Below are 21,253 nucleotides of genomic sequence, written 5' to 3'. Positions count from 1 at the left end.
GGTATTTAGCATATTGAACTTGATCAGAAAGCCCAGCACAATTTGTGATTCATTACTGGAGACCCTAGCCACGCCCCGAAGCAAATGTCAAATTTCACACATTTAATGAACTCCATACTTGAAATATGTGGTCTGTAAAGTCTGATTTACACCACTGTTAAAGTCCTTGGTGCCTCAAAAGGAATGTGAAAAGTATATATTTGTGCACAGAGAAGGGGCTCTTTTTTTTTTAAGACACTAATTCACTCCGAGGCATATAAACGTCCCCTAAAGCATTATTTCGATTGCAGAATTTCTTTCAGCACCTCCAATTTCCTTAGCAACTTTTGAGAAGAGCGGCTGTGTTAGGTCACACGCGAGTGAAAAAGAGCCACCATGTAATTGTCAGCTCTCTGGAAGGTAAGCGGAGTTGACAGCTGAGCTGGGGACAGCCCCCAGCGGGCAGAGCAGGGCTTACCTGGAGCCATAACTAACCTGCCTTAAGTCAACACCGGTGCCTGGCAAGATGGTGTTTTTTTCCAGTTCAGCCACAATCCTTATTTATTAGATACTCCCACCTGGGGTTGCTTCCCTCCCCACGTTGGCCACTGGCTTTGGCACATTGGAGGTACGCTCAATATCTGTGACAGCTGAGCTCCCTGAGGGGGGGGGGGCGCAGTGGGGACACGACCAACCTTCACAGACACCTTCTGGGCCGAAAAGGACACCTGACCCCGTTTTCAAGCTTTACCGTCTCAGAGAACTCTGTCGGGCAGAACCCACGACCCTAGAGAGAGACAGAGACAGAGAGACAGAGAGAGAGAAAGCCTGGAAGGCCACTCTGGGACCCCTGGCTTTGGGAAGAGTGGGGGGGGGGGGTCAAATCTGATTGGTCCTTATCCACCCCGCCTCTTGCCAGTGATTGGTTCACGGGTGGGCGTGTATCCCAGTCGTGCCCAATGAGACGTAAGAGGGAATTGCTGGGACGGTTTTTCAAGCTGATCAAAAGAGATGGCCCAGAAGAGAGGTCCTGGTGTTTTTCTAGAATTCCACCAGAGATCCTGAGAGGCGCCCCGGTGTGGAACTCAGCGCCTTCATTTGGCCCAGTAGCAACAGAAGCCTGGAGAGGCGAGGCCTCCAACAGGGGGTTCCGAGGCAAAGCCTGATTACCACCTTGGTGGACGTGAGTTTTTCTCTGGCCCCCAAGCCTCCATTCGCCCTTTCTTCCTGGGAACAAGGCCACGGTCCCTTTGGAGGACGACCTCCTCCCAGGGCAGGCAGTCTGGGGAAACTGTTGGCCCAAATCCTCGGCCGTGTGAACCGAGCTGAGCTCATGAGATTCTCCCACCAGGATTTTGACTTTGGAGTGAGGCGAGGGGGTAAGGGGGCTGGGGTGGGGGGGTGGCAGCTCAGCTGGAAGCCATAAAACCAGCGGCAGTGACCTGCCTGGAGGTGGGTTAGTTCCTGCTACTGCATCCTGGTTCCTGTGGGTTTCGAGCTGACGTTCCAGTGAGCAAGCCGCGCCTGATCCCGGCCATAAATCCCGCCTCCCTCTTTCCCGCCTCACTTTGCCAGTGCTGACTTCAGCTGTGTGCAGGCACACAGCTGTCACCGCTTCAGAATGGCTTTCTGTGTTGACGCGCCATGCCATGCGTTTCCCACTCGTCACATTCATTTCTCCCAACAAGTGTTACCAGTTAGGGATGGGGGGCGGGGGGCGGGGGGTACACACACACACACACAGAGGCCCGTGTGTGTGTCCCAGAGGTAACGTCTCAGACTCCGAGTGCAACTTCTGCCCGGCCTTGCGTGGTTAGCGAACTGCCCGGGCTGGAATGTACCCGTCTCCTGCTCTCCTTATCTGTGAGAGGAGCTTACTTGCACTTAACCCACACGGTTACAACAAGGGCTCAACAAGCTAACGTAAGTGGAAGCGACCAGAACATGGCACACAGATACCCCCATTTGGAAGCCACATGGCTCTCAGAAGTCTCTCTTTTGAGAGGTATTTCCTGAGCCCCAGGGGGATTCTCTCAAGACTTAGGAGAGCTTTCTCATGGATTGATCCAGCTACCAAAAGCCACAGGCCTGGAGTGGGAGAAAGAAATCATCATACTTGGGGCAATGTGGTCTGGGGTATGAGCCACTTCCCTGGCCTCTCCGGCAATGGGAATCCACAAGCTGGCGATCTGGAGTCCCTCAACATGACACACAGTGGGTCCACTCTCTAAGCTGACCTGAAAAGGTCAGATGACAATGAGCTCTGGCATGATGGAGACAGGCCCGGCCGGGGGGGGGGGGGGGAGGTAAACAGATGCCTCCCTGCGAGACAGTACTCACTTCCTGCCACTTATCAGCACCAGCTGCCATCACTCTTCTTTCTGCCCCTCAATACACTGAACCCTTTCTGCCACAGGGCATTTGCACATGCAATTTCCTCTGCCCTGAATACCCTTTCCTCGCATCTATGGATGCTGGCTCCCTTCGTCTTTCAGATTGAAGCTCAAAATCCGCCTATGCAAGGACACACACCTTCGGTCAAGTGTAAAATAGCCACACACATTCTCCACCTCACTCCGGCCAGTCTCCCTAATGGCATCCTGATTTAAATTCCTGATGGTATTCATCACCGTTACCTTATTCAGTTACTTCATGTGTTCATCCCACCTTTATTGAACACCCACTATGCCACCTTTCTCTAGGTTTCCAGAACAGCAAGTGACTCCAAGCCCTGTCCTCACACAGCATACATTTCCGGCGGGGGGGCGGGGAGAGGGGGTGGGTAAGACTGAAAACACTGCTCCAACAGTCCTAAGTATCTGAGGACAAATATGGCTGGGGGAGAGGCTAGGGAGGGACAGGGCTGTAACATTAGATGGGGCAGTCAGGGAAGGGCTCTCTAAGAAGGGACGTCTGAGCAGGGGGTCACGAATGTCACATCCGCAGTGCCCAGATGCTGCTTGGCACCCAGGAGGCGCTTGATAAACACACAAGACATAGATGTCGAATGGTGCCTCCAGACAGTTCAGGGCCTCTCTTCCCCCCGGGGTGACGACATCCCGGCCATGACTCACGGCTCAAGGCCTCTGCCCCATCCCGGGGCTGACTCTGCTCATAATTAGAAGGAGGGAACAGCCACAATGACAGCAGCTAGCGAATGTGGCTGTTCCCTGGGAACTGCCATGTCAGGGAACGGAGGTGAGGAGGGTCCCTGCGGTGACGAGAGTCCGATCTCTCGTTCGTCACCTTCGTTGGCATTTCTCACCCCCTTGTGACATGCCATAAAGGGACGCCGCTTGCTGGAGAGATGAGGAGGTGTTGGCTCTTACCAGACGCCTTGAAGCTGAGGGTTGAAGCAGATCACAGCTCAAAAGAGGCAGCTGTAGGACAGAGCTGGGTTCCGACCCTGGCCCCGCCCACTGTCACCTAGGAGCCGCAAGACCTTGAGCCGTCTCTTAAAGCCTTGCTTGTGCGAAAGATACCAATGGTGAATCTGGTATCAGCTGAGCATCCGACTTTAGCTCAGGTCATGATCTCACGGTCCTTGAGTTCGAGCCCAGCATCGGGCTCGCTGCTGTCAGCCCGTCAGCAAAGAAGCCGCTTCGGATCCTCTGCCCCCCCCCCCCCGCCCCTGCCGTTCCCCCGCTACGCTCTCTCTCTCTCTCTCAAAAAAAAAACAAACATTAAAAAATTTATTTAAAAAGATTCTGTATATAAAAGCAGTGTGTACAGAGCCAGATATGCTGTTGGCCCTAGACTCCACCAACCCGACTAAGAAATGATGTTATGCAAATCCGAACCACAATGAGACATGACAACTCACCCACCAAAGGGGCTAGAATTAGAAACACTGGTGACAAAGAGCATGAAATGACGAGCTCCAGGTGGGGGGAAAGTTTCAGATCACACATGCCACGATGTATGTGTCTCCTTGTATCCGGAACATATAAAGAACTCTCAGAAGTCAACAGTAAGAAAACAACGTAATTTTTTAAACAGGACAAAAGATGCGAATACCTCGCCAGGGGAGCTACGTGGGTGGCAGGCAAGCACCTGCAAAGACGGTCAATGTCATCAGCCACGGGGAACACACGCTGAAATCCGCAAAGAGGCGCATCTGCTCGGATGGCTGAAGCCAAACGATGGACAACAAGTGCTGGCGAGGAGGGGGCGCCGCTCTGGGCCCCTCGGGTGCTGGTGCGAACCACAAAGATGATACAAGTCTTGGGGGCGAAACACCGGCGGGTTGTTTTTTTTTGTTTTTTTTTTTTGAAACAGACTTGCTGAGATGTAAGTTTCATGTTACACAATTCACCCGTTTCAAGCGTAGGTTGAACGGGTTTTAGTGTATTTATAGTTGGACAACCCTGTGTCTAATTCTAGAACATTTTCACCACCCAAAAAAGAAACCTTCCACCGTGAGCAGTCACCCCTCTACCCCTCATCTTCCCCAGCCCCAGGCAACCATGAACCTGCCCCCTGTCTCTACAGAGTCGCCTCTTCCGGACACGGCTGGAAATGGAACCATACAGCGGGTGGTCTGTAATGTCTGGCTTCTCGCACCGAGCATCGCGGTTTAATTCAGCCACGCTGCGACCCCCACTCCTTTTCGTGGCGGGACCCCATTCCATCCTACGGCTCTGCCACGTCTCGGTTATTCACTCCTCAAGCGCAGGACATTTCCATTCGTTGGCCGTGGTGAACGGTGCTGCTGGGCGGGCCTGATGCACTTCTCAGCCTCCCTCTGATGATCAGGCGAGGAGGTGTAGGTGGGAAAGCACTCCGCGGCTATCAAATGCATGAGACGGCAAGGCCCGCTTTTTTCAGTCAGGCTCTGGAACCTTCCGGAACCCACTCTTAAAACTCGGTGACTGAGTGCCACTGAGTCAGACATTCAAAAATGGTTGGAATGGCAAATTTTGTTGTGTATATTTTCCCACGATAAGAATTCAAAAACAAAACAAACAAACAAAACCCTCAGTGGTTACGGGGCCCTACCCATGGGCCCGCCTCGGATGGAACCGGAAGGCGGTGCCCCCCAAGATGTCCCTCGGCTGCCCGAGGAGCAGAGCCCGTGGACAAGCACGGGCACCCGCCGCCCTTCCCCCATCCCATCGCTCAGACTTTGTGGCTTATTTTTGAAAACTCAAGCAAAATTTGTCTATTTTTTTTTTTTTTTTTACTATTAACTGTTTAAATTCAAGCTAGTTAACATACCACGTAGTATTGGTTTCAGGAGTGGAACCCAGTGATTCATCTCTTACACACGACAGACACCCAGCGCTCATTCCAACTAGTGTCCTCCTTAATGCCCATCCCCCATCTAGCCCATCCCCTTCCGCAATCCCCAGTTTGTTTTCTGCATTTAAGAGGCTCTTATGGTTTGCCTCCCTCTCTGTTTTTGCCTTCTATTCTATTGCATCAATGAATTTGCTTTCACATTAAAAAAAAAAAAATGTGAGGGGCGTCTGGGTGGCTCAGTCAGTTGAGCATCCGACTTCGGCTCAGGTCATGATCTCACATTTCGTGAGTTCGAGCCCCACGTCGGGCTCTGTGCTGACAGCTTGGAGCTTGGAGAGCCTGCTTCGGATTCTGTGTCTCCCTCTCTCTCTACCCCTCCCCCACTCATGCTCTGTCTCTCTCAAAAATAAACATTAAAAAAAATTTGGGGGGGGGGGATGAGCACTGGGTGTTGTATGGAAACCAATTTGACAATAAACTTCATATATTGAAAAAAAAATTTTTTTTAAATGTGTTAAATGATTGGCCACTCAATGACTTCCTCTCATTCGCCACATCACTGAGTCAACGGAGTCTTTGGGAAGTCCCCTTTGTCCTCTGGCCCCATCTAGCCCCAGCCCCGGAGGGGTGGGGATGCCCAGGCCAGCCCAGTGTGATGCACACAGGTTTGTTCCCCACACGCAGCCCCGGCTCAGAGAACAGGACCCAGGGTGGGCCTTCGAAGGTGGAGGGTCTGTGAGGTCAGTGAAGGCCAGTGGAAAGACTCAAGGTGAGACCTTCCCTCGTTGCCCCAAACCTGAAATCATCTGGGAACTCTGTCCGGAGGGGTGACCTCCGTGTCTGAAGAAAACACGCCTGCCGGTCTGGAGAGATGAGGCCTCCCTCCGCGTGGAGCCCGCCCTTCACCCGCAGGTCCCTGATGATGGTCCAGCTGCCATTTCGGTCTATGCACAGTCACCGGCCTCGCCGCTGATCCCCTAATAACAGGCGAGGAACCCCAGCTCAGAGAATGGGCCCCCTGTCACTCAGTAAGGACGGGAACGGCTATTCAAGTCTGTCTCCCGTCCAGCTGGGTCCATGGCACGTTTCCCTGTGCTGCCCGCCCCCAAATTCCAGCACATCCCCTAAAATGGCATTGAATCCATTTCTACCCCCCCCCCCCTCCCCATCAGGGCCCAGAAGAAAGGCAGTACTTTTTCCTGGTGTCTTCCTCAAGCACGAAGCCGTTTTGGAGCAAAAGTCTCCACGTCTGCACAAGCCGGCCTGGCTAGCGCACTTTTCCCTGGGCTGATTTTCTCTAATTCTGGTGGTGACGAGCTGCCTAATAAAATTATGCTAAGTTATGTGCATAGAGCATCTTACACTCTAATTATTGGCCATGCCTCTGAAGAATTCCCGAGCAGCTCACCTCTTTCTTTGGGTCTCATTAGTCGTTTGGGCCAATTTAAGCCCCCAGCCACCCCCCCCTTCCCACTCTACTTGAATCAGCAGGGCTCTGGATGTCATTAGCTACTCCAATTGCCTTTTAAAAAATCTGTTTCACATAAAAGGACAAATGAGAATGAATATTTGCCCATCTTTAAGACACTAACTACATTCTTTTCCACAGACTGTTCTCGTTACTCTTTCTTTCTTTGGGAGGAATTTGAACACGGCCTGGGCCCCTGCACGCAGTTCATGACTGCAAAAGGCTTCCTCCTCGAAACCGGACCCAAGCGGGCATATTCTGGAAACGCGGCAGCTTCGAAGAACATGACTCAGTTCAGTTTTCTCTACCTATCTTCCCCCAGACTCACCTGCTTTCCGGGACTGGCGAACGACCAGCCACCAGCTGCGCAGGCAGAACAGAAGGCCTTGGTAGTGTTTGCTGGAAAAGCAAGAACTTCATCCAAGGACCAGCGTCTTCTCCCCTTTATTTAATAGCGCTGTTTATGCCAATAAAATCACAAGAAATACCAGGGATGAGAGTGGGTTGATTCCAGTGGGAGGGGTGGGTCTCACCGGAGCCCTCGTAGCCCACGGAGGTGGAAACGAGAACAGGCAGGGACGGGTCAGTGAGGCATACGTGGTAGAAGGCAGTGAAACAGGGCCTCTCAGACACAGTTCAAGTGCAGCAGGCAAACTTCAATAATGCCTGCTCAGTTCTTAGACAGGACTCCTTAGCCCGAACGCCACGGTCTGCAGGCCCTGTGTCCCTGCCCTCACCTCCTCCATGCTCCCCCTTGGCCTTAGCACACCAGCCACGTGCCCCTCTTTCTGCTCCTCCAACATGCCCAGCCTCTCCTACCCCAGGGCCTTTGCACTCTCCACTGCATCAATGCCACTGTCCCGAAGCTTACCATGACCCCCACCTCTTCACCCTTCATCTTTCTGCTTCAGTGGGCCCATCCCCGAAGGGTGCTTCCCTGACCCCCATCACTTTCTCCACTCTTACTCCTACTTGATCAATACCCTCTGCCCACCCCTCACCCCCTTTTGTCTTAGGAGGGTATTAGAGTCTGTATCTGTCCTTCGTCTCTCTCACACACACATGGATGTAACCACTAGGAAGGTGGGGACCATCCACTTGTTCTCCACGATCCTCCAGCCCAAAGAGCAGTACCGAACACACAGTAGGTGCTCAGTAAATATTTGGTGAACGAATGAACGGAAGTCAGCATATTCCGCCTAACCCCGGTCCCCCTTTCTCTTTCTGGCTATTGCACTCTTTCTTGAAGAAAATTTAAAAATATTCCTGGGCTTAGGTGGACCCAAGAAAAGAAAACGTGCTCTTAAATCTCTTGAAAATGGGACAGCAGAGGTTCAGAACGCAAAGCTCTTAGTGTGAGCAAACAGAACCTGCAGGCTGAGGTCTAAGAACCGGGACCTGCTAGGTCATCAAGCACAGACCGTGGAGCTGGTGACTTCACGATGTGATTCAACTACCCCAAATCTTAGAGGGAACCCATTTCAAAGTCCAAACCTCAACATGGAAGGCTGAGGGGTGGCTTGGCTTTGACATTCCTGCGAGAAGGCAGGCCCTCTGAAAAGACGCTGCGTTACAGATAACTCATCCACCAAAGGGGGAGAAGGGAGAGGGATAAACCCCAGCATCGGGTGTGTTTGTCTGCTAAGTCTTTGGATGGAAACTGATCCGGGGATGCGTGATCCTCCAAAAATCCGCCGGCCCCCAAAGTGCTGAAGTTACCCTCTGACCACAGCCACATGGAGAATGAAATCAAATCCCACGGAAAGATTTGACTTTTTTAACATTATGCAATGTTTGGGTGAAGAAAAGGGGGGAGGTATCAGGGGGGAGAAATAAAACTCCTCTTTTTCCCAGAGTTTAGCAAAGCTATTTCTAGCTTTTAATGATACATTTCACCATCTAGCTTTTAATGATACATTTCATGGGTAGCTCTGAGAGGCACGAAGGCGGGACTGTTCTATTATGTAACCCATTTCAAGTAGGAAATTAGCAAGTCCTGAATGAATTCTGTTACTGTGCTCGACTTCTGGAAAGTTTGGAGCGACTACAGTTCTATTTTGAGGTGAGCAAATCCATCATTTATAGATCTCCTCACAAATACCGCAGGGTTTCATGTCACCCTGAAAAGTTTCATAACAAAAACAGTTCAAGTACTTGGGGGCGTTGGTACATTTCGTCTCAAAACCTTATTAGCCTGAATAAGGAGTAGGGCAAGCCTTCCCAGTGGCCAAATATTCAAAAATACAAATATCCAAGATCAAATAAATATTCATCTCTCACAGTCCCTCCCCCACCCAACCCCAGTGTGTGTGTGTGTGTGTGTGTGTGTGTGTGTTTTAAGCTAAGTCCAGCAAAATAGTCTGGTCAACAACATAAAAAGAAATGTCTGTTTTTAACGGAGCCGTTGGCCATGAAATAAATTCTGAAACTATGAAAGCAGCGTCTTGAACAGAGCAGCTGGGTTCACTGGACCTTCCTGGTTGTTGAAAACAGGAAACATAAAGGTCTTTCAGTCTCAAGCTCCCCCTAGCGGCGGGAATGGAGCGGTGCCTACACCCGGATGGAATTTCACAGCAGGCAAATGCGGTGGAAAGACCACTTTGATGGCCACGGGATTAAGGAAAAGTACCGTTCGCCCCTCTTGAGCCCAGGTCACCAGAGCCGAGAGCATGCGTCTCCGATTTGCTGGGACGAGCCGCAACTGATGGGGACATAGCGCATTGGCAACGCTCCCTCTGATCGATACCCTGGGGGTGACCCTCTCAACGGGAGCCAGTATGTGGAAACCAGCAGCCCACACCACAAATAGCTCCTAATTAAAACGTGTGGCTCGTTGGTACACAGCTGGTTTCCCGAGACACGGGCGTTCACACCGCAGTGATAAAGCGGACGTGTGCAGGTCGTATCGGGGGTTCTCAACCGCAGTACCTTCGACATTTGGGGTCGAATGACTCCACGTGGTGGGGGGCTGTCCTGCGGCATCGCTGGCCTCTCATCAGGCCCCTGAGCACCCCACCCCAACTGTGACAACCAAAAATGCCTCTGACACTGCCCCAAGTCCCGTGGTGGACAAAAGCCCTCCAGCTGAGAATCACTGGGTGAGATTAATAAAATATGTCCTCTGCTTCCTATACAACAGCTTAGAAACCTCTCCTCCCTGAAACTTAGGTGACTGCATTCCTAAATCCTATATTATTTGATTTTTTTTTTAAAGGTGTCCAAACAGATCAAGGACTACATGTGTATAAATCTGAATCCTATAGAATACTTTTCTCCTTTTTCCTATTTATATCGGTCACCTTTTGAAATTCTGACATGTCTAGAATAGACAACGGTACAGAATAATAAATAATGCACGGGTTTGGGATGGGATTTTTTTTTTTTTTTTTTTTTTTTTGCCAAAATCCAAGTAACTGGGGAAACAGTTCTTCCCTTTTTGTACCATGAGATACACACAAAATAGGAGCGTTATCATAACAAGCCTTCATTTTGACACCAGAATTCCTGTTTCCGCACAAATTAAAATGATCCCCAAAGGCAGAAAGTACACAAGCTTTATTGGGCAGCAGCAATGAGCCACGCTGGCACACAATGAAAGGACAACCGGTCAGAAACACGCAGGATCACATGTGTATCATCACAGGATCGAGGATTTAAATCATCTGGGAGTTCCTGCTAAATTAAAGCATCCTGTACCAGAGCTTCCCGCTAATGAAAGAACGCTGTCCTGGTGGATATGTGCAATGTGCATCACACGGACGAATCTACTAATGAGGAGGCCGCCGACTCCTAGATGAGTTTACAGCTAGCCCCCCTGCAACAAAATCATAGAGTGGCCACCACTTCTGTTTGCTAATGCCGCGTCCCCCCCCCAGCAACCCCCCCCCCACAAACGCAGTATCCACTGACGTTGCCCAGTGACGTTAACAGACGGCACCCCCAAGCACGCGGTGACGGAGAAGCCGGATCCGCAGGAACAGCGCCATGGCATGAGCAGACGCCGCGGAGCGCGAGGTCTCGGGGACGCTGCCCGCACGGTGGCAATGCCTCTCGGTTCCCTTCCGAAACACAAGACGTATTTTCCCAAGATGAAATGAACATCACTAATGGAAATATTTTCCAATAAGTGTACGTGGCAAAAGGTTTTACATGAAAGGAAGGGGGGAGAAGTAAAATCTGTTATATTTACAAGCTCCTTTTATGTTTTTTGATGACAACAAAGCTGGAAGTAACGGGATTTTGATGCAAATCAAGTATCTCATCAAAAACTCAGGTCACACACACACACACACACAAACACACACACAAAAGATTCAAGATAAAAACAGCTGAGAGGTGTTTGTCTTCAACAGGATGGCGCAGAAGCATGTGTAGGTCCCACTGGCGATTTTGGCAAAGGTTTAAAATGCTGCCCCATAAAGGCATGAGGGCTTTCCCATCCCCACCCCAGTAAAAACAAAACAAAGTATAAAAGCAAAAATCTGGAAAAGGAGAAGAGGCATTATCGTGTCCGTTCCCAATGAGCACAGAACTCAAAATACATTCAGAAGTTGTCAGTGTGACCTAAGCTTTCAGCAGAGAGCACACAGAGGGGAGCAGACACGGGTACCGAAGCCGACTGCACACAAGAGGGTTTAGGAAGGGAAGCTGGCCTGGGGCCTGGATGGGACACCAACAGTGGGAGGGAGACATCCCAGCTCGCGGTCTCCCGGCTCCAGGTGGCTGCGAAGGTGGTTTGCTCCGATGTCTAGACGGCCCCAGGGACGCCCCTCCTCCGCTCTGTGGCAAAGTCCGCTGCCCCAAGCAGCCAGAGATGGTGCAACCAGACCCCCCTAGCACCACGGGCAACACACACGTGAGCATGTGCGCCCTCCAAATTAGGATCCAAACTGTCAGGCTTCAGAAATTACTGAAATGGAGACGCTTGTCTGGTCATTTTCTTAGAGGAACGAAGGGGGGGGGGGGCAGAAACCGAATGGATCCCATCATCCTCATGCACGTACAACCATCACCAAAAGACAGAACAAAAATAATCATCAAATAACAAAAGTGCTAACCAGGACAGAATACCTAGTGGTGTCAGAGGGTGGAGGTGGGGGGTTAATTTTTACTTTGAGGAGAAAGGTTTGAATAGCACGGATTGTGTGCCGTGGGGCCTCCGGCCTCAAATCAAATAGGCTGCCAGAGACTTAGGTCCCACTGAGGTCCAAGGTGAGGGGCAGGGGTCAGTGGTGCTTCCTAAATTCCTTCCAGATTGGTAAACCGAGAGAAAGGTCAACGGGATCCGTCTGCCCAAGATCTACAAACTCAGGAGGTTCCTGTTTTATCTTCCCCTGCAACTGAGATAATCCGCGTGCACACAGGTCCTCTGCCGGGACTGCTCTGACGGGTGCAGGTAAGGATCCTGTACGCTCAACCGACTTGAGGCTCCTGCCCTTTGGGGCTCCAGAGTTTGAGAAGCACATGCATCCCCAGACACCCGACGACCCCCGGCAGGTGGAGGGAGCAGGCTGCCCGCTGATGGGGCGGCTCCACAGCGGGGGGGTCGGGGCTCCGCTTGGGGTTTAGGTCCCTCTGGCCCCCGACTGCCTCCGCCGGAGTGCAGCTGGGACGAGAGAATAAGGTCTGCAATGGCACAGACCAGCACCCCTCCACTTCCAGGCATGGCTTCTTCGGCAGCTCTCTTCCTGGGAGATGTCAGGTGGCACCTCAGGCGTTGACTTCAAAAGTCAGCTCACACACCTGGATCGAACTTGGGACTTGAGGAGGAAAAAAAACAAAGCAAGAGACCGTCTCCCTGTATCTGCTGGGAACGTCCAAAATGTCCTCACAGCACTTCTGGCAAGACCTACCTGCAGAAGCCATCACCTGTCTGTGAACAAGGCCAGGTTCAGGGTTTGCAACCTCAGATCAGAACAACTTAAGACTTACAATCGGACTTCTGAGGAGACAGATCAAAGTATGAAATCCTGAGCCCAAGGCTCCCTCCTCTACCTTTGAGACTATGTAACATCACTCAGACAGAAGTCAGACCCACTCAATCTTTCCGGCTGAAAGGTCCTATTCCTAAATAACCATTCATTCATTCACGGCGACCTATATTCCCTACAGATCCTTCCGGTGTGGCAGAGATGGCTGGAACAGAACGGCCGAAATACTGCAAAAATGCAGAATCTTAAAACAGAAGCAATGCCAAGAGCCAGTTTACCCAGTGCCTGAAACTTAGTATCATTTTATAAGGGTTTAAAAGGGCAACATAAGTACATGAGCATATGGAGAGTGCTCCCAAGGCCAGGAACCGAGGTGCCCGCTCCTCCCGCCCCCAACCCCCCAGCCGCAGGCTGAGCGTAGGGCCGTGGGCGCGGCGGCCAGGCTGGAGCTCACGTCTCTGAAGCACGCACAAGAAGCGTCATGCTGAAGGGCTGAAGGAATTAACCACGGATCCGAGATCGCAAACAGTCACTGGAAGATCCGCCGACTTAACCCTGATGGCACGCATATGTGGCACCAAGTGACTCGAAAACCCAAGAATGCCTTGCCCCGCCACGCCCAGCGCTTGAAAACTCCCTTCCCTCCTCTGAAAAGAGAAGCCACAGCTTTATAAGAAACACACGTGCGGGTACGCCATCCCGGTGGGGGAGGGGTCTCTACCGCTGGCGGCCTTCCAGCAAGCTCCCCCTGGAGATCTCGAGAGGCAGCGGAACGGAGCCCCGACCCCAGAGCCGGCAGCCTGGGCCTCCTCCTCCCAGGGACTCTCTGCTCGAAGCTGCCGCCGACGAAGGGCATGGTTATGATGCCTCTGCCTTGGCCATTTCATCCTCCTAATGGGAAACAGATTTCTGTGGAAGCCGAGAGCCCCCAGCCCTGACCTTGCACTCTGGACTCAGGAGGCCTGAGCCGCATATGCTACATTGTCTAAAGAATTAGCCGAGTCTCTTATCACCCTGTCGACACATTTAGGAGCCGTTCGGTGGCACCTTTCCTGCTAAAACAACTGCTGAAAATGTCTGAGGGGTGTCCTCAGATGGCCACAGGCTTTGTAATTGTTACCAGGTCCGAACGCAGCAGGGTAACACCTTTGAAATTCTTTTACGAGGAGGCAGGTGGCGCTAACTCGGGCGCTGTCGAAGCTGAATCTGACGCAGGAGAAGAGAGGGGATTTACAGCTCGCTCGCTCTGCCCTGGTCCGCTCTGTGTCGCTCTGGGAAGGCAGCGTGGCTTCGGCAAGCAGAGCGGCCTCGGGCGGGGTGGGTAGCACTTCGGCCGTGCGATTACCGTCTGGGTCACTTTTGACCAGAGTCATGGCCTTTTCCCGCAAACCTGTAGACCGCGAGCTTGACGCTTCTCCGCAGCCAGTTTTTTCAGAGCGAGAAGACGCGGGGAGCACACACACATTAGGACTGTTTAAAACAAAAACACAAACAAACCCTTCTACAATCCGCAGCTGGACAGAAACTTCTATCACACGACACCAGAATCCCAGTCCTCGGAAGCTTGCACGGTGACCCACGTATAAATGTGTTAGCCGAGCCACCAGCTTTCACGTATATACATTCACTTGAGGCCGAGTCATCCGGGGCTCTAGCAGGCCCTCGCGGGCACGTCTCAGGAGCCTGCCCCGTTGAACCAGCCTCGGGACTCTGCACATTCAGCCGCTTTGCGTCCAAACGGCACGTGGTAGCCATTGCCGCGAGATCCACAGGTGGCGCTTAAAAAAGACGCAACTTGAACTCTGTCCACCGGGAGGGCGCAGAGGCCGCGGTGCCCTCGGCCCGCGCACGCCTACGAGGTGAGCTTCGAGTAGCTGGGCGGGGAGAACCGTCTCCGCAGATACTTGAGAACATACAGGGGGAGACAGCTGACCAGAGTGATAACGGACACCTTCCACAAGAATGACAAAGTGGCGATGAAGTACACATCTGCAATGCAAGCAAAAGGGAAGACGGCGGTGAGCGGGCGGAATGTTCCAGAAGGCCTGTGCAGCTCAGGAACTGCCAGCATAGCTATTGGGCGGGGGGAGGGGGGGGGCGCTGTCTCTCCTCACTGACACATGGCCTCCTGGCACCGGCCCCTTTCCTGGGCTCCGTCTCCAGGGCTGGGATTCTCCCCACTCCCTCTTCTCTCTGACCTGTGCCTTCACTGACAGTCACTGAAATGCCACTTCCAACACCAGGAAACGAAAACTACAGGCAGAAACAATTCTTACAGGTGTTTCTGATCTGGAATCTGACAGCTGGCGCTTTTCTTTGCAAACCCCGCCGCCCGAGAGCAGAAAGGCACTCCGCCACCAGACATGTTTTCCCCTCGCCTCCGGGATGGTCACCAAAGCCCAGGACGGGTCAGGTCTGAGGGCGGTGCAGAGCGGGAACCGGGTGGCCTAGGGGGCTTCCACTGAGGGACGGACGCCCCCTTCCGCTGCAGGACAGTGAGCCCGCGTTCTGGAGGGTTCTGAGAGAGCAGAGCACAGCCCGCAGCCTTCCTCAGTAGTGGAGTGGACACCACTTCTGGGGCACAGATGGGGAGCGTGTGGCTGGCACGGGCCACTGTCCCACCCGTGCGTCTGCCCAGCCGGCCCCGTGACAGCTTCCTGAGGGCAGAGCTCGCCACCCCCAAGCCACTGAGCACACAGCAGGTGTTCACAAAACGCATTCTGAGAGACTCTCAGGACAAGGGTGAAACTACGACTTCAGTAACCGGATGTTCCTTTCACCCTGACCAAAACCTTATGGAGCGTTTGCTGATGAACATGAGACCTGATCAGAGACGCCTTCAGGGCAAGGTGGAGTTTCTTAACCTACCGATAAGGACAAGTCCTGCGGGACTTACCATTTATTCATGAACAAAACCTGGATGTCCGACATCGCATTCGCCCCCCAGAGCCCGGCACTGTGCCCAGCTCCCTCGAGAAACCGACCAGCTCTCTGTCGAATTCAACGGAACCCCCTTCTAAGTCACTTAGTGCAGCGTGTTTTTAAAAGGAAACACTCCATTGACATTGTGCCCACCAGTGCTATCTGCCCCACGGGGACACCAGTAAGAAAATGGGGGCAGCTGAGTGCCAAGGCCAGCTGGACAAAGACCCCAGGATGAGCGCTGGGGAGGGGGCCCCTGGACCTCACTGCCCGGCTTCAGCCACAGAGCGGGTCTTACCGATGAACTCGTGGAGGAACACCAGGGAGGCGATGTAGCAGGCCAGACTGAGCAGCTCGGCCACGGTCATGAGCCAGTGCCACGTCTGGATGGTCAGGGCCACCATGAGCAGCTCCGTGAGGATCAGCGACGTGAAGGAAATGGCCACGATGTGCACGAACTCGGACTCGAACAGCAGCAGGGCCCCGTACATGATGGTGCTCCCTGCGAAGGCAGACGGAGCCGGTGTCCCCGCACAGCCCTGCCTGCCCGCAGCTGCCGCCCCTCCCGCTGCCCTCCAGAGCCCCCTCGGCCTGGGCTCCTTTTCCTTTATTTTCCACTTAGACATGAAAGATGGCACTTGCTAAATGAGGTTGATGAGGGGTGCTTTATGGAGGCTTTAAAGAGGTGTCTCGTCCTGATTTCCTATTTTCTCTTTGGACCTTACGTCATAAGGAGTCTATAATTGCCGGGGAGAAGAAAGAGAGAGAGACAGAGGGAGAGACAGAGGGAAGGAGGGAAGGGGAGAAGTGGAAAGGGGAAAAAAACAAAAGAGAGGCAGGAGAGAGTATCTGGAGTGGGTGAGACAAGAAACAAATTTAAACGTAAATACACTCTTTAAAATAACAAAGGTAAGCAGTCACAAAAAGGCATATTCCGCTTCCAGGAGGTACCTAAACTAGTCCCTTTCACGGAGACAGAAAGGATAATGCTGGTTCCCAGGGGTTGTGGTGGGGAAGGGGGAGTGGGGACAGAGTTTCTGTTTTGCAAGATGAAAAAGTTCTGGAGATCTTTCCTTACAACAGCGTAATACTAGAGATGTGCAATGCAGTTCACAAGCGTGCACATACTGAGCACTCGCGAAGTGCACCCTTAAAAAGATGGTGTATAGATACAGGGGAGTATTACTCGGCCGTCAAAAAGGAGGCGATCTTGCCATTTGCAACAACGTGGATGGAACCGGAGGGTATCATGCTAAGCGAAATACAGAGAGACAAAAACCGTATGATTTCACTCGTATGTGGAATTTAAGATACAAAACAGATGAACATAAGGGAAGGGAAGCAAAAATAAGATAAAAACAGGGAGGGGGACAAACCATAAGAGGTTCTTAAATACAGAGAACAAACCGAGGGTTGCTGGAGGGGTTGTGGGTGGGGGATGGGCTAAATGGGTGAGGGGCACTAAGAAAGACACTTGGGATGAGCACCGGGTGTTATACGTAGAGGATGAACCCCTGGAATCTACTCCTGAAATCATCATTGCACTAGATGCTAACTAACTTGGATGTAAATTAAAAAAAAAAGATGGTCAATCTTAAGTCATGTGTTGTTCTACGCCCTAACGCCCACAACACACACACACACACACACACACACACACACACACATACACAATGCCAGAGGTAACCCAGAGACACTCAGAGCATCCTGTACCTATAAGGAGGCGAGAAAGGAAAGTGGGAGAGGGAACGGATATGTGTTTTTCTAGCACAGCAGAAAAGCAGATAGATGGTGCTCACACACAGCTCAAATATCCGACAGCACAAGAATATTACACAGAGGCAGGGCCAGGAGATGCTCAACCCCAAAACTCCTCAAGCGACTGACTGCCCATCGTGCCAGGGGTTCAGGATGAAGGGGTGAAATGGGGCTTCAGTGCTCCTGATTCATGAACTTTTACATACAAAAGGTGGCTGCAAAAATCAATGCGTATATTACACTTTGACGTACTTCTTAAAAATCCTCCCCCCGATTTTTTTTTTTCACTGATAATTTAACTTCCTGCCAACAATTTTAACAGTATCTACACCTACTGGTTGCACATGCCATCCGTAAGACCACCCCCCCCACAACACACAATGTGTATTTGTAAAGTAGACGTCTGTACCTGGGCAGACGTAGATGGATATTAAGACCACTGCACAATTACATATATTATAAAACACGCATAAAAATAGAAATAAACACCAACAGGGGTTTCGGTATTTTCTCCTCCTACACTTAGAAGTCATCCTACAAAGTCTCTCTGCAGTCTGAGAGACCCTCCCTGGAGGCCAGTGAAGCAGACACATTTCTCAAAGACTATAAGGACCTCAGAAAAAGTATCAGAACATTCCAGAAAGCAACCGCTTTTTGTTACAGTGGCTTGCACAGCCCAGCAGGTTGTGATTGGCGTTCATTGTATTTTTCTCTGAGTCTGTCTCCTGAAGCAGACAGCACCTCCTCACAGATCTATCACCGTGCTGAACGTTCTGGTCCTTACAAAATGCCGGGTAGGGCCCCCCTTGGGGTGCACCGTCCCACCCCTTAACCCAGTTTCAGGGTTCCAGCTTCTTCGTGTTCTACAGACAACAGAAAAGTTGGCCCCCCAGCGTAACCCCACAGCTGGTGTGACTTTTCTCACCTTGATAGATGCTAATCAAAACCCATATTAAGAAGGTCTTGTAGGACAACGGTCTTCCCTAAACGAGAGAACGAGAAAGAGCAGGTTATGGTGTGTGGCTCACCCAGGGTGTCAGCTGCCCCACGCTTCCCTGCCACCAACAAGGCAACCTGCCTGTTTTCATCCAAAAAAAAAAAAAAGCGTCTCGCACATGTCTGGACATGTTTGAGAAATTACACGTTTAAAAGACAATTGATATTCGGTGGGAATAAATCTGCCCTTCAGTAAAACTCCTTGAAGACAAGTAAACGAAATCATACACACACACACACACACACACACACACACACACACACACACACTTTTTAGAAGCATACACAAAAATGCTTCCAGGAGCAGACACGAGCCTCAGTGGCAGAATGGAACTGTCAGGGGCTCTTTTTTTTTTTTTTTTAAGTTTTTGGTTGGTTAGTTTAAGTTTTCAGTTTACATATTACTGTACAGTTTAATATTCTCTAGGAGCACACATATGGCTTTTTTAAGAAAAAAGAATGTAAAACCGCACTCCTTCCTCCCAAGAAAGCCGCCACCAGTTCAAATCGTTGAAATCCGTGTGTTCAAACCGGAAATGGAGGGTCTGCGTGAAATGAAAGTAGGAAGAGAGGGAGGAAGAAGGGGAAGGAGGAGGAAGGGAAGGAGGAGCTCACTGAACCTTGAGAAGATCCTTGTAGAGCTCAGGATACAGCATGGCAACTTCTGACTTGACGTCTTTGTCCAGGACCAGAGAAAATACGGGAAACATGGTGTAAATGGTGGAGTACCTGGGGGAGAAAAGTCACCACAAGTAAGACCAGCCGATGGAAAAGGAACAGTCTGCTTCTCCAGCCTCTGGAGCCCCATTCCCATGCATTTATTCAGGCACTACTCACTAAGTGCCCATTACGTGCCAGGGCTGGTTTTAAGGACTGGAGATTCAGATGAGAAACAGAACACCTGCCCTCGGAGAGCTATCCTGCTCATCTGTGAGCCAACAAAGTCGGTAAACTACACTGTGTGTTGCAGGTAAGTGCTAGGAAGGCCACTATAACGGGAGGACAGGGAAAGAGCCGTGGGGGTGGTATGATTTTTTAGAGTGGGTGCCCAAAGGATGTGACAGTTGAGTAAACACCCATAAAAGGTGAGAGGCAGCCATGCCCAAATGAAGGGAAGAGCATCCCAGGCACAGAGAACAGCACGTGCTAAGGTCCTGAGGTGAGGACCCGTTTGAAGGACAGCAAGGCAGCCAGTACAGCTGGAGTTGAGTGAGTGAGGGGGAGAGAGGAGATGGGAACTGAGGGGGGCGAGGGGTCCGTGGCAGGCCACACGGAACACATTTCGGGGAGCCCCTGCGTTCTGGCAGGTTCTTTCATTCTTCTGGGACCTGACAAAGGACAGTCCACTTTTCCAGTTAGAGGCAGGCATGGGGCGCCTGGGTGGCTCAGTTGGTTAGGCGGCCGACTTCGGCTCAGGTCATGATCTCAGAGTCCGTGGGTTCGAGCTGTGCTGACAGTTCAGAGCCTGGAGCCTGTTTCAGATTCTGTGTCTCCCTCTCTCTGACCCTCCCCTGTTCATGCCCTGTCTCTCTCTGTCTCAAAAATAAATAGACATTAAAAATTTTTTTTTCAATAAAAAATAAAATTAAATTAAAATTAAAAAAAAAAAAAAAGAAGCAGGCAGAATTCTTTGTGAGACTCTCCCCTGGGACCAGCCAGCCTTTCTGTGCTTCCTGCCTCCTCACAACCAGGCGGTATGCCCTACACACGTCTCTACCTAGGACATGTGTCACCCAATCCACCTACCTGGGTGACTCAGACACTGAGAACATTCTCTGAAGGATCAAAAGGAACGTCATGAGTTCCGAGTCAGGAATGGGGGTGGAGCCGATGGCAGCAAATGTCCACGTGACCCCTGTCTGACAGGTCACTGGCACACAGCAGTCAGGCTCTGCTAGGGACATCTCCCGGACAGCAAGGCTCTGGCCCGCCCGAGAGACCCAGCAGCAGGACATTCTACCGGGTCCACGTCAGGGAGGGTACTTTCCAGACCCGTCTTTCCCCTTTTTCTAAGACCCCAGTGAAATCACTGAGTCTGGGAACCTTCGATCTTGCTTTGGTCGCCATCACCCATAAGCTCGGACGTTCATGGGCAAGCATTCTCCCCCCTCCAGGTCCAAACCGCCGAGCGCTGTGAACCACAAATCCACCGAGCTCAGTCTGGGTATAGGCTGAGCCATTCAAAAATAAAAATCCGGGGTGCCTGGGGGGCTCAGTCGGTTGGGCGTCCAACTTCGGCTCGGGTCATGATCTCACATTTGGGGCTTTGAGCCCCGTGTGGGGCTCTGTGCTGATGGCTCGGAGCCTGGAGCCTGCTTCGGATTCTGTGTCTCCCTCTCTCTCTGCCCCTCCCCTGCTCATGCTCTGTCTCTCTCTGTCTCAAAAATAAATTAAAAAAAAAACAAAAACCAAAAACATTACAAATAAAAATCCAAGTTAGGTTCTCAAGTGCATCCCGGGCAACTCAGGGGCTGAACAGTCGAGACACAATGTTTCTTCTCTCCTCTGTGGTATGTTAGGGAGGTTTCATAAAAAGTTAATAACCCGGCCTAGCTTTCCTTACCCAATGATGAGGAATCCTTGGTAGAGAGGAACCGATGCAAAGTAAAACACAGAGGAAAAGACAGCCTGTGCCAACGAGAAAGGAAGATGTTACCAAAAATCACTGACAAAGGCCCTACCTTTATATAATGACAACACCCCACCCTTAACGTACCGCAAGCTTTACTGACAGTTGTGAGTGCTTTGAGTAAATCAGCTCATTTAACAATTACAAGCACCTCATGAGACAGGTACTGTTGTCATCAACCCCTATTTACAGAGGAGAAGAGTAAGGCACAGAGAGGTTAAGTGACTCGCCTACCATCACACAGCTCACGAGTGATAGAGCCAGGAGTCGTTCCCAGGTAGTTTAGCTCCAGAGACCACGCTCAGCCCCCTTGTGAGCACTGACTGAGTT

General features: G+C 51.5%; 1 protein-coding gene across 3 annotated transcripts in view; it reads right to left on the bottom strand.

Annotated features, from left to right (window-relative positions):
* Window positions 1–10,229: 10,229 nt before the first annotated feature.
* Window positions 10,230–21,253, bottom strand: part of ATP9A (ATPase phospholipid transporting 9A (putative)) — a 129,484-nt gene continuing 118,460 nt past the window's right edge. For all 3 annotated transcript variants that reach the window (XM_045444212.1, XM_045444213.1, XM_045444214.1), the window contains exons 24-28: window positions 20,858–20,922; window positions 18,915–19,023; window positions 18,224–18,281; window positions 15,839–16,042; window positions 10,230–14,607 (exon numbers count right to left, since the gene is read on the bottom strand). In XM_045444212.1, coding sequence (XP_045300168.1) covers window positions 14,471–14,607; window positions 15,839–16,042; window positions 18,224–18,281; window positions 18,915–19,023; window positions 20,858–20,922 — 573 coding nt within the window. In that variant the 3' untranslated portion in view covers window positions 10,230–14,470. The remainder of the gene's footprint in view (window positions 14,608–15,838; window positions 16,043–18,223; window positions 18,282–18,914; window positions 19,024–20,857; window positions 20,923–21,253) is intronic.

The sequence above is a fragment of the Leopardus geoffroyi genome, chromosome A3 (genome assembly GCF_018350155.1).
Source record: "Leopardus geoffroyi isolate Oge1 chromosome A3, O.geoffroyi_Oge1_pat1.0, whole genome shotgun sequence".
In the NCBI taxonomy this organism is placed as follows: domain Eukaryota; kingdom Metazoa; phylum Chordata; class Mammalia; order Carnivora; family Felidae; genus Leopardus; species Leopardus geoffroyi.
This window is presented reverse-complemented; position numbering and strand designations above follow the sequence as displayed.